Genomic DNA, 13,691 nt, shown 5'->3' with positions numbered 1-13,691 from the left:
AGAGATACCACATTTGTGGCCTCTCCAATCTATCCACCTAGAAACCCCGCCGAAAGAATAAAATGAGGTTAGCTTGCCATGACTTTTTCTAAGAGACCCCCTACTAGTACTTAAATGATATTATTTATCTTCTCTAAATAGCCCCATGGCATCTGAATAATTTCCTCTAACTTTTTATGGAGGGTCCTCATCAAGCTTAGCAATCTCAAGTCTCCTTGTTCATTTTGACATGGGAACGCTGGCTCTTATCTCTCATCTTCTGACTCCACTTCTGTTCGTTGTGATTTCTGAAACGTTACTAGAAGCAATCTGCACAGTGCTTCAGGATGTAATTAGTTTGCAACTGGATACTTGAACTCACGTGAAGCACCTTCTTACGCCTGGTCGACAGTCCTGTCCGTCGGTGGCTTTTGTTCAACGTTTGTTGCGCCTGACTTTTCAAATCTGAGCATTGTCCTCATCCCTGAAGAATCTGGAAATGGAAGGTGAGGTTGTGTCCTCTCTTCCCTCCCTGACAATTGTCTGAAGACTGTGGCAGGAGCATTCTACGATGACCCGCCTCGCTGTCTGCAGAGGGTTGGGACTTGACGTCCAGCTTTGCGGACGGACACAGGGAAGAAATGGGCGAGGCGGAAGAAACCTGCCTGGCTGGTCTGATGGGTGGACACAACCCTGGCCCACAGTGAGGTGATGGGGGTAGGGCTGGTGACCACTGGGCTGCTTCCTCCCTGGCCCTGTTGAGGCTCTGCTGTCCTCCCTAAAGACGGACTGTCATCTTCTTGACCTGAATTTGCAGAATCCTTCCTGATAGGTCTGAGAGCGGTGGAAGGTCTTGGCTTGTTCTGAATTTCAGCTCACATTGTAGAAAATCATTTATTCATCCCGGAAATATTTATGGCATCCCTCCTGTATTTCCAGCCCTGTACTGCAGAACAGGGCCAGAGGGTAAAAAGCCAAAAAACAAAACAAAAACAAAAAAACTCATAGTACTCCCCCCCTCTTGCTCACGGTGCATGCATTGGAGGAGGTAGACAGTCTTCCTTCCAGGAAGGAGGTGGCCAGCCAGGAGAATTCAGGGAAGCAGGGGGTCATGTGAGCCTCTTACACGAGGGCACGATGACATTAGTTCTTGTGTAGGGTCACTTTTTAGAAGAACAAAAAACTATCATTATAAAGACATTTAACCTGGGAAAGGAGAGCCAGTGTGCCATTCCTTTACATTTCAGCTCCTTTCCAAGGACAGGGTAGACCGCAAGCCTTAGGACTAAATGTACCGTTTAATTCCTTTACATGCTGAAGTTGGGTGTGGCATAGCCCTCAAGTTGAGTAAGGCCGAGCTGCTGGTTTTGAAGGTCCCCATCTCATCAATCCATTCTCCAGAAGGGATGGGCTCTCATTAAAAAAAAGAAAGAGAGAGAGAGAGGAGAAAGAAAGAAAGAAAGAAAGAAAGAAAGAAAGAAAGAAAGAAAGAGAAAAAGAAAAAGAAAGAAAGTAAGTTAAGTAAGTTAGTTGCCTGGTTTTGAGGTTTTCTCTCAAGTGCTTGACCTGATGTGCATTTACTGTGTGTGTGTCGGGGGGGGGGGCTGGGGGGAGGTGCTTCCCACACTGATCACCCTCCAGAGGCTTCGATCCAGGGCGGGCTGTTCACACCACTGTTGGGATTGTCTCACCAGCACAGATTTGTAGTAACAGTATTTTTAAAGCCAAATCCGTGTCCCTGTACTCTTTTTTTGTGGTTGTTTGGGTATTGTGTACCTTTCTTCCTTCCCCCAAGGTGATCAGATGGCTGACCCGTGTAGATCTGTCCCCCTGCCCTCCTTATCCGAATCATCCGAAATGATCCTACAGGGACCTCTCTTGTTCAGAGCCTCGCATCTCCTGTGAACTGTAATCTTCGTTAGTTTCAGCTCGCAGCACCTTGCCCGTCGTCCTCTGAATTATTTACAGCATGCTCTGTAAAATGTCTGAGGGAGTATTTACCATTCCCAGGTTTCTCTGCCTTCCTAACGACATGTCCTGAGACCACGTGGTCTGGTTTTGGCTTCTGTATCCCCGTGGTTAACATTACCATCAACCCAGTGTCCCAAATGAGCAGCACGAAAAGTGTTCCCAATTCTGTGCCTTCGTTCTGATACGCGCTCAGGTACAAAGTTCCTTTGACACGCACCCCAGCACCTCTCCCGGGTACTCCGTCTTCCATCGCCCCACATGCTTCTTCACTAGGCCCTTACCCTGTCATGGGAGTCCCGGCCTGGGGCAGCTGTGTGCTGCCTGTGTCCCCTGCCTCCAATCTGTCCCTCATCCTGCCTTTCCGGGGTCTGTAGCTCACTGTCACACTGTCGTGTAACTTTGCATGGCTTCCCATTGCCTCCCCAAGTGCGATCAAACTTCTTAGTGCAGGGAAAGCTAGTCTTCCATAGTCTGGCCTTAGTGACCTCCCAGCTTCGTTTGCCAACACGTCCCTTCCTGTTCTCCCTTTTATTTTAGACATTGCAGCTAATGCCCCCCCCCCCACCTTTTTCCCACTTCTTCTTGGTTTATGCTGTTCCCTTTGTGCGGTGCGTCACGCCCTCTGAAGAGTGGGAGTGGCTCTGAGAAGGGATTTTATGAGCGGCCACACGCAGCCTGCGGATGCTAGAGGAAGGTCTGGACAGGATGGAAGTTTTTTTTTTTTTCCTGCGATTTCTCACACCCGGCCGCTGCTCTGGTTCCCGCCACATAAAGGACACCAGGGTAGCAGTTTCAGAGTTCTCAATGGAAGAGGCTTCTCTAGAGGCCCATAGAAGGGCCGGAGACCTCAGGTGGCCATTTATGGTCCTCTCCAGTCCAAATGACTGACTTGAAGAGAAGGGAGGTCTGGGAGGCGGAGCCAGCTACCTGGGTGGCGTGCAGAAATCAGGCCTGGCTGCCGCAGCAGCGTGCAGTGTGCTGTTCCGTTTCCACTCCCGCTCTCCGAGGTAAGTACTAGGCCCGTTTCATTCACACGTGAGGAGCTGGCTCGCCTCGGATGGTAAGAGCACTCCGGTAAGGTCATGCTCCCCCACCCCCTGCAAATGCTGCCTGACTTCCCCCCGCTGCTTCTGGAGCAGCGCACGGAAGCTGCACCCTAATGCTCACATCAAACATGAGCAGAGGGAGCCGGAACCGGAGTAACAGGCACGTTCGCGTTTAAGAGAAGCAGGAAATGTCTCAGAGACGTCACGAGAAAGGTTTTTTCTTTTCTCTCCATTCCTCGAAAACTGTGTGTGTGTGTGTGTGTCAGAATGCGGTTCCACACATAACATTGCGTAGTTCCCCCCCCGCCCCCAAATCCTATGAGTCGACAACGCGGGCAGGTAAGCAGTCTGAGGCTTGGAGAAGTGACAGGAATCCCCCCAAGGTCACCCACCATAGGAGGAAGAGCCGGACTGGGACTCGAACCCAGGTCTTCTGACTCCAGTGTTCTTTCTACTCTACCGCAGGTGTAACGTGGAGAAGGTGCCCGGTAATTCTCAGTTGGAAATAGAAGGAAACAGGTCAGGATCTGTCTTGTATCCCCTTGTCTCTGAATACAGGTATCCGTCGGGACAGCAAACAGCCCATTGCTCCCCTAGCCTCCCGACCACACCTACTTGGGGTGGGAGACGGAGAGGCAGATATTCCAACCCCCCAGCTATGGCTTTTGAAGTTGTTTGTGCTGCTCTTAGGTTGGGGTGTGTCCGTCCTGTAAATGCCCTTCTGAGAAGGGCCGTCGGGAGCCGCCTGCCGGCCTGCCTGCCCACCTCCCCTCACCGATGGGTTTCTCTTGCTTCTCCCTCCCTCGGGCAGCTTCTGTCTTACATCCGTGGGCCTCCTCACTCCGTGCTGCCTTGCTGTAGAAGCTTCATGAACAGCCCGTCTGCTGCGTGGCTCTCCTGCAGGGTGTGAAGAAATGTGTGCGTGCACACAGTGTGTCTGACGTTCTGGAGTTAACCCCGGTGTGCACGGGGTTTGCGCCCTGACTGCGCCATCTGGGTGTGCCTGCCCGGTGGTCCTAAGTGTCCCAAGCCAGTCTGTTGGACTTTTGCGTGCTTCTGCTGCTGCAGGTGGAAAACAGAACTGCTCTTTCTCGTAGGCATTTCCTGCGAATGAGGTGACGTTGGTCGTGAAAGGGAAGGGGGGGATGTACGTGATTTCTCGGGGTTAGGAACGATTAGTCCTACATTGAAGATGTCTTTCTGTCAGCTTGAACTTAAAAAAAAAAACAAAAAAACAAAAAAACGGGTATGCCACTTGCTCAGCCATATTGCCCTTTTGTCGGTTGACCCTGCAACGTCCTTTACGGCATTTTCCCCCACTAGCGTAGGATCCAGTCTAGGGCCAGGAGGAAGCACTGAAGCCTCCTCCATCCGGCATTCCAGAATGGATGCCGATCCCCAGTTGTGTGTGTAAGGAGATTAAACGTGGGAGTGATTCGTGCCTACCCGCGTCTGTGTGGGGATAGAACTGTTGTCCCAGACGGTTGATTTTTGATCATTCCTATTGGTGTTCGGTAAACAGTGTTCAATCCCAGAAGCCAGACAGACACTCCAACCATCATGTGTTAACTGCAGGATGTTAAGAATTATGTTACATTTTGGCCATTATGAGAAAGAACGCAGTCCGGATTTGCATTTTGGGATTGCAGTAACTTGACTTTGTTAGTTTGGTCCGTTTAAATTCGGGAACGTCTTGGGTAAACGTTTCCACCTTCACCACCCCGTCCCCCAACATGAAGAGGTGGCCTTAAGGTCTAAATGGCACCATGTGGCTAGACGCCCAACCCAGGAAACAAGGACAGACATAAGCTCCTTTTCCCTCTCTAACATCAAAATGGTCATGTGACCGTGAAAAGTGGATTAATCACAACTTTAAAGGGTATTGCAAGCCTCCAGTGTCACGGCTGGCCTTTTTGCAGAGAGGATATGGCTGCATGTAGTTGGGACCTAGATAAATAGGTTTTCACCGAAGACACATTTAAACTAATTTCCAGAGCCACAGGGAGGGGCTTGACACTTGCCTCCCTCCAGGCTCTGGCATCTTTCTTGTCCCTTACTGCCCCATATGCTGTGCTTTCCCATAAGCCCCCGAGTTTATGATGTGTGTTGTTCAGAGGCTGTGTTAGGGTGAAAGTGGTGTTTGTGCGTTCAGAAGAAGTGCTGAGCATTTTCCATGTCTGTCTCTGTGCGAGTGTCGCAGGTGGGGGAGAAATGACTAAGACGGAACGCCTTAAAGCCTAGTTGGAAAAAGCGATCAAGGAAGAACATGGACACAGTGGGAGTATACAGCGTGTGTATACACGGTGGGAGGGGACGGATGGGGCGGGGGCGGGGGCGGTGGACGCATCAGGTCTCTGTGTGGGCCTAGTGGGAACCCCGAGGAGAGTGTGGGGGTGGTGGGCGAGGCAGAGGCACCCAGGCCCACGTGCGGGGGCAGCCCTGGCCATATGGAAACGCGGGCCCTTCTAGAGACCACGTGATCCCAGTAGGCCTGGACCACGCCGTGCGGGGGATGGGGGTCTCGCGTGGGGGCGGTGGGAACGTGACTGACAAGATTCCAGAGCAGGTGTGAGCGAGGAGAACCCACGGACAGCCTTTGGATCTCACTGTCCGTGGTGGTGAGTCTGCGTGGTGCCACTCAGGAATGTGGGTAGGAGGAAAGGACGCACGTGCGTGCGCACGTGCGTGGGTGCCGCGTGCATACCTACCTACCGTGTGCGTGCATGCATACGTGCGTGTGTGTGTGTGTGTGTGTGTGTGCGCGTGCACATGCGACTACCCAGCCCACATACTCCATCCCAGGAAATCTGATCCCACTCTATGGCTCTTCGCAGCCCTTGATGTTGTGATTATGTTGCTAGTATTGACCATCCTTCCAGGACCAGCCAAGAAGCTCTTTTAGAGAGGAAATTTATTTTTAGCAACGTCAGCACCCGACGTGCTGCATTTCTTTGAATAGGGGAGGAAGGCTATGACTGTGGATCTCGGGCCGAAGCACCTTTGCCTATAGTAGCTCTAATTAGCTGATGGCGAAATTGCCATAAAATGGTAGTGTGACCAAGTGGACACATTTGTAGAAAAATTCATTGGAGGTGAAGAGCCTTTCCTCGTGCGTTCCCCGTGTCGGACGCTTCGGGCTCAGCATCAGAGCAGACAGTTTATTCTGTGCAGTTGCAGCCTGGTGAGGTCGTACGTAGCCTTGTGCATTGTTTGGGATTATGCTCCCCAGACTGGGGTCCTCAAATTCCGGTGCCGTAGCCTCTTGGAGAACCCTCAGTGCACTTAGAGGCTCTGAGAGGTCTTTTGTCAAGTAACCTGTTGAACTTCGTTCATCCCAGTGTATCCCAAACTCCTTTGACCAACAAAAACCCCCTTTCCAGGGAGAACCGTTAAAAACTCATTAAGCTTGTATTCCCTGAAGCACACCTTGGGAAGTGCTGAACTGGAGCTTAGAAGTTGCATTTAGTCCAGAGAGGGTTTGCTCAGGGAAATATGGATTTCAGTACTTTATTTTTTCCTCATGACAAATATTGATACTTTTATATGTTTATACTTTCACTCCCGGCAACTCGACACTTACTTCATGATTCTCTCAGCCACTTACAAGTGGGCAGCCCGCAAATAAACTTAGCCTGTCTGCTTTCCAAGGCACACAGGGGCCTCCCTGAGGCCTCCAGGGTCAGTCTGACCGGGGAAGCACAGGGCCTCTGCCTCGCAGAGCTGTACTCCAGCACCAGCATAAATGACCTCTTTCTGAGGGAGGAGGAAGAGTCCCAGCTGGAATAACAAAATAGATTTTCTTACGGTCTGATAAAACTGTCTTTAAAACCACTCTACAGGCATTTTAATAAAACAGATTGCTCTGAGACATGGCAGCTATCGGGCATAGATGTTCTTGCATATTCATGGGGCAAGGTCTGCCTCATTTGTGTCTTTCTTAAGAATTTGCTAAAACAGCCATGTAGGACAAAGCAGCACTCTGGTGTCCCCTTGAACCTGTCCCTTTAACAAAATGACACTTGGGACTGGAGGCTCAGGTGGGAGGCATTTGATTTTGTTTGCTTGCCAAGCTGTGTGCTTTTGAGTTTGGTCCCATTTCAGCCTAAAGCTTTGAAGTGTTTTCACTATTACCAAGTAGAGACAAAGGGACGGAGCAGAGGACAAAATACTCAGTGGAAGGGCAGGTAGGTCCCTGCCTTTGGAAAGGAACGTATTCTTTGAGTCACGTCCAGGTCTACAAGATGAGATGGTATAATCAGCGACCAAGGCCTCAGGTGGACAGGTGTGCAGTTACAATTGTATATTTCTACCTGCTCTTAGGAAATGTCAGGCGAGTACGAGGGGAAAAGCAACTGGACATCCTGAGTCACTTTCTAGAAGAGTCCAGTGATAGATGGTAGATTCTCCCAAAGTTTCCTCAAAATGCTTGTCTATGCAGATAAGTAATAATCTCAGAATCCCACGTCCTGATGAGCACCTTTGATTTGTTAGTGATAAGTTCAGGGAGAGAAACCTGAAGAAATAAATTGGACCTTAATAAGGTAGTAGATTCTGATGGTTGTGATATATTAAAATTTTTATGGAGTTATTCTGTTCTACTTTTCTCTTTATTTGGCTTTATAAGGTAGAATTAAATGGTGCCAGTTGGTGAAATGTGCTATTTATGGTGTTATAAATAAAAGCTGATCATATACCTCTTAGATACCATTTCTCTGGGAAAAATTAGATTAGATTTTTGACTTACAGCATGTTTTCAAAGAAGGTAACCCAGTAAAAGTGTGTGAAACCTACTTTATTTATGGATGATGATATGGTTCCAAAATACATTAGCGTGTAAATCCTCATTTTGTTGAATCAGAGGACATTGTTGTTAATATTTATTTATGCTCTGGCATATCTCCTTCTGGTCCTTAAGTTTATGACTTTTTAAAAATGTAGTTGCAATTGTACTGCATTTACAGTCTGATATCCTGTGTTCTTTTATTTATTTTTTTATTGAAGGTCACAAGGATTTTTCCCTTCTTTAAGGCATAATCTTAAAGTTCGTAATTTTAGACTCCCTAACATTCTGTTGTCCTTTCCCCAGTAAACATTTTGGATGCGTTACATTAGTCGCTTTAAATAATGCCGTGATGAGCATCATTTATGCAACTATTATATGTACATACTTATGTATTACATATATATTATTTTATTCACCTAGGATAGATTACCAAAAGTAGAACCATGTACCATGGTGTAACTGTATTTAAGACTCTTTTATTTTTATTTTTTTAAGAGAGTGCATACACATGTGAGCCAGGGAAAAGGGCAGAGGGAGAGAGAGAATATTAAGCAGGCTCCACACTCAGCTTGGAGCCTGATGGGGGGCTTGATCCCACAGCCCAAGGATCAAGACCTGAGCCGAAATCAAGACTGAGCCTCTCAAGCACCCGAGCATTTAAGCTTCTTGATAAAGCCTTGCTGTTTTTACTGAGCCGCGTGAGCCCTTTATAGACTGCTGCTAACATCCGGTCATTTACCTTGCATTAACCTGATGTAACCTTATTTTTGTTGGTAACTCAGGCACATCCTATATCTACGGTCCTAACGCTACCCTTTGGGGTGATTTTTAACGGCTACCACCGCCATTACCAAAAGCAAGTCTACCGTCATCCCATTCTGTGTTGCCATAACCTCCTGTATTCTTCAGATTTCCAAGCTTGTTGGGAATTCTCAGTCAGTACTCAGTAAGACTCAGGTGAGAGACCTCAGTAGTGAACACGGAGCACAAGTAATTGTCATTCCTGTTTTGTGCCTGGCCCAGGCGTCCAAGGGCTCCCTGGGAAAGTAGGGTGCTGTCCCCTTCAGGTGCATTTTTAAGTGGTTTGTTTTAAACCTCCCAGGAATCTGACCCTGAAAAGCAACAGCATGCTTTCACCTACTACCCTCCAATGTTGACCCAGTTTTAAAGTTCTCTTCCCAAAAGATTTCCTGTGTTTGAATCCTTGAGGACTATAGTAACTTTTTTTTTTTTTTTGTAAAATCCTTCCAAGTGGGTATTTTAAATCATGACATCACTTCTTTAATGGGGGCAAGAGAGGTTTTATTTAGTTAACAAATGCAAAAACGTGGCTGTTTCGACATGAGCTAAATTCTTTTTTTTTTTTTTTTCACAAGTGTCCATTAATCCATGCTTGTCAACACATCAACCTGGGCAGGAGAAAAGAAAATCATAAAACAGCAAAAAACAAAAACAAAAAACAAACACACTAAAACCAAAACCAAAAAACCTCTTGCCCAATACCTGATCTTCCTAGTTTGGGTTTGTGGGGAACCAGAACAGCCGGCGTTTTAAAGCAGTAGGCTTCTTAGCAGTGTTAGTCTTCTGTACTCTTCCAGGGAGGCTACGCCTAAAATGTAACCAGAGGTTCCTAATGTTTGCAGTCACCATTTTAGGGTCCTGGTAGTACAGACGGGAAAGCAGTGCCCTCTGGTTTGTGGACGTGATGGGAGAGAAACTGGTTCCCACGTGAAGCCCCACGGCCACGGGAGCCCCCGTCGTATGCTCGTGTATCCACGTGTAATGCGCACACCTATCAGCAGTACATGCAGGGTTTGCACAGCAGCATTTACATGGCGGCACACAGGGCCTTTCTGTGTCACACATCACGCTCACGTGCCCCCCTGTCTGGTCACCTCTGGAGAGAGCTGTGCTTGCCCAGCGTCCCCTTGTAGCCCTATCCCTCCGCCACCCACGCTCTGCCTTCTCACGTTTCTTGTTCCTTGACGGATCAGTGTATGAAATAGATCTGAAATCGAGGACCCTCAGTGGATCCCTCTTTTGGGGGAGGGCAGCGGCTATATCCCTTTTGTCTTGGGGAAGCTGCACACTTCCAGCCGACGATTCATACTTAGGCCTTAAACTATATAAAATGACATCATGGAAAATACCTTGGGGGATAGGTTAAGCATTTCAACAGAAACAGAACACCTTCTGCAAGCCATTGTACAATTAGTCCATTGTTCTGTACTTTAAAAACACACACACACAAAATTTTCCAGCACTGGAAAAAAAAAAAAAAAGGCACTTGAAAAGGTATATTGAAAAAGCCTTTGCTCAGCTTAAGTTTGAGAAAGAAATGCCAAGAATTCAAAACTCTTGTCAGACTGTCTCACTTCCTTTTTCATTTACTTTTTTTTTTTAACCTTTAATTTAGGAAAAAATAAGTTACCGTAGTGATCCGTCAACATGTGGTTCTCCTACGTCCGTGCATTCTCTAGGTCATACAAAGCCAGATGTCTTCCTGACATTCCCGCCCAAGCTGGCCATCAGAACCCCTGGTACCAACAGGAATGGGAAAGGCTTTTAACTGCATGTACGATGTTCCCACCCTCTTTGGAAAAAAGAAAAAAAAAATACATAGGGGAATTAAGTTCTGGGCAGTGAGGCACCAAGGGTTAGCTTGGCAGTGCGAGTATCTTCAGTTTTTATGGAAAATGGGTTCTTGATCTTGGAGTACGATTGGAGGCATGGAGCCTGGGAATTAGTAATCACGTGGAGGGGGGGGTTGACCATGGTCTTTATGGTCACACAGGAAAGGTACTGTCCTGAATAGAAGAGTCAGGTCATCAATACAGAGCTGAGGAGGACTGACATGTTTGTATGACGATCCAACCAACATACCATTAGAGGTCTTTTTCAGTAGCTTCCAGATCTTCCATTTGCCCCAGTGCTCCCTTGTTCTTAGGCAGAGGGGAAAAAAGGAAATAGGACCAGAATATTGAGTGAGCGTTAACTTTTGAAACCATATCAACAGAAGAAATTTGTCTGATTTTTCAGAGTCTCAGAATTTTCAGCTCTCTCCTTTAGGAGCACAGATAATTCTGGACTTGTCTCGTGACAGGGTCTAGAATTCCCACAACCCGACTAAAGACAGAGACATCAGACCAAGATTGTTTTGGCCATTTTGCCCCTGCTGGAAAGCCCTTTATCACGTTCTTGGTGCAAACAGCTTATTTCTTATTTCACCGAGAGCCCTGCTGAAATCAAGGGTCTGTGCATCACAGGTGTACAAAGCAAAGATGTCCTTGTAATCCATCAATAGAAAAATGACACCATCTGTTGGCAATGTCGAAAATGACATCGTGAAGATGTCATTGAGGGTCAGGTGTTAAATCTGAGATTACAAGGAGGTCTGACTCTTTGTTGAGAAGACACGGATAGAAATAGAAAAACTGATAGCTAATAAATTGCCTTTCAGATACTTCTTTTCAAACAGGTAAAACGTTTGTGTGTATAAATCTCAGAATGGGAGGAAAAGAACAAACCAGGAATTGTGGCCCTATGTTGAAGGTGACCATAAATAAACTACTTTTTGTCATATTTTGCTGGTATAATTTATGGAGGTACAAATAGATTTATCAGCCTGGGGAAAGGGGGGTCAGGGCGGCTGTGGGGTGGGAGAAACTCCTTGGCTCTTCCCACGATAACCTAAAAATCTAATTCCCTGTTAAACTGCAGTCTTCTTCAACCTCTGGCGTGTGCCCCCTGATTTCCATATTCATGAGGCCCATGTATATATTTTAAAAAATAAAACAGAGACCCCCCCCCCCGCCCCCCCGTATGATAGAAAAACTCGCCCATTCCTTTGACAGCGGATTTTCGGTTAATTTATGCAGGCCCCTTTGCACTTCAGCATTTTCCCCACTGGTTGCTAAGCAACCCTTTGAGTTACTGCGCATGCCTTTTTTATGATAACTGTCATTATGAATATTTTTTAATTATACAACTGGGAGTATGGATTAAAACAGCATATTGTCACTCATTCTTAGCCACAGCATTCTGCCACACTCCCGGAATCCCCTTCCGAAATTTACATGGTAGTGATTTCTGTCTATTTATTTATTTATTTATTTTTGTATTTCTGCCTTCACAAAGGAAGTAGAGACTGCATCATAAGGGAGGCAAGATTTTGTTGAAAAATGACCATACCTCACAAGCTACCCCCAATCTGGATAGGGCAAGCCAGATATTAGAATCTTGAACCTAAATTGTGAATATCTTTGTTCCTTCACTCATGTCTGCTTCCAGTATCAAGTGATGTTGAAGCTTACAGTGCCTTATAAACTGTTTTTCAAAGTTGTAAATTACTAAGCATTTGTTGCTATTAAATTTGCTCTCAAATAAAGCTACCATGAATTTGAGGGCGGGTCCTGCACTAATCCCAGAAACACGAGGTTATCCACGCTTGCTAAATATGTTTGTTTTTTTCTGACCAAATGGCCATATGCACAGAAGTGCAGTTAGGCAAGATGAAGGGGTTCCTCTGGCAAATAATAATAAAGGTATGCGTGGTTCACAGTATGTAAAACACTGTAAAAGGAATAACACAGAAAAGAAAGCGGCACAAAAGCTTTTCGTTTGAGTTTCCAGAGTCATATTCTAACATACTATTTTCTGAATATACAGGGAGTTTGAAGACAAAGGAGTGTGGAAATAAAGCCATTGTAATTTTTTTTCTTGCCAACTCAATTATTATTCATTAAAAAATGGAGTGGTTGGTTGAATAGGACACTTTTAAATGTTTCTATCAAAACAGAGATCTGTTCACTCTGAAAGAGGAACTCACAGTGGACCTCGCATATCATGTGTGACAGAGTGGGGATCTAATGGCATTTTAATGTGATTTCGGAGTTAGCACAAGGAGCATTAATCTCTAGTTGTGGGATTTTTCCTGGATTTAAGGGGCCCCTTGTCTATAATACGTGGGATGCAGTTTTTTGTTTTGTTTTGTTTTGACATTTTCTGAAATAAAAGCTTTCCTTGGTAGTATGTGACCAGATATGGTTTTGTTTGTTTCCCCCCAACCTTACAGTTCAGGGCGGCAGCTCAGTGAAGTCTTCATTCAATTACCTTCAAGGAAAGAGTTACCAGAATACTATGAATTAATTAGGAAGCCGGTGGATTTCAAAAAAATAAAGGTAGATATTTTGTTTACAAACTTTATAAAAAAAAAGAAAAAGGTAAATTCATTGAAATGATTACAGTCAGGGGTTGGCAGTGGCATCCTGTCTGACCACCGTGGGCCTCCACCCCCGGCCCCAACTCCTCCATCTAGGGCTTGTCCCTAGAACAGTTGGGATATATCCTTGGGCCTTGACATGTATGTGACTTCATCGTGTCACGAGCCCATAGTGTATTCGGTTGCATTTTACTTCAGAAGTTTCAGACTCCTCCCCCCAATCTGGGCGGCTCCTTCCCCCTTGCAAGAAGGAATCCCCGTGGGAGGGTGGCCTCTGTGAACAGCGCCCCCTAGAGTTGTGTAGCCCCACATCCCTGGCAGGGCGGTTATGAAGACAAGGGAGGCAAATCAGGCTTTTTTGGACCAAGTAATGATTTTTGCATTTTTTTCCCCCTTCCTCTTCATTAACCTCAATTTTATCCAAAACCTGCATTAGGAGAGGATTCGTAATCACAAATACCGGAGCCTGGGTGACCTGGAGAAAGATGTCATGCTTCTCTGTCACAACGCTCAGACGTTCAACTTGGAGGGATCTCAGGTATGTGTCTTTGGTTGCCTGAAAAACTTTTCGCCTTCTATGTGCTTATGTGCTTTTAAGTGATCTATTTCATTTTCTACTATTTGAACCACTGCTACTCCCCCCCCTCCAGGGGGTGCAGAATCAAAAATGAGAAATAAAAGCCTATATCGT

At 46.3% G+C, this 13,691-nt stretch overlaps 1 protein-coding gene across 5 annotated transcripts in view; it reads left to right on the top strand.

The window, feature by feature from the left end:
* Positions 1-13,691, top strand: part of SMARCA2 (SWI/SNF related, matrix associated, actin dependent regulator of chromatin, subfamily a, member 2) — a 178,891-nt gene that overhangs the window by 146,286 nt on the left and 18,914 nt on the right. For 4 of the 5 annotated variants that reach the window (XM_030293896.1, XM_030293899.2, XM_030293898.1 and 1 more), the window contains exons 29-31: positions 3,462-3,515; positions 12,854-12,959; positions 13,437-13,538. In XM_030293896.1, coding sequence (XP_030149756.1) covers positions 3,462-3,515; positions 12,854-12,959; positions 13,437-13,538 — 262 coding nt within the window. The remainder of the gene's footprint in view (positions 1-3,461; positions 3,516-12,853; positions 12,960-13,436; positions 13,539-13,691) is intronic. The other variant, XM_030293900.1, reaches the window with a different exon arrangement.

This window comes from Lynx canadensis, chromosome D4 (genome assembly GCF_007474595.2).
Source record: "Lynx canadensis isolate LIC74 chromosome D4, mLynCan4.pri.v2, whole genome shotgun sequence".
Lineage (NCBI taxonomy): Eukaryota > Metazoa > Chordata > Mammalia > Carnivora > Felidae > Lynx > Lynx canadensis.
Note: the sequence above shows the minus strand (reverse complement) of the source record. Positions and strands in the feature narration are given on the sequence as shown.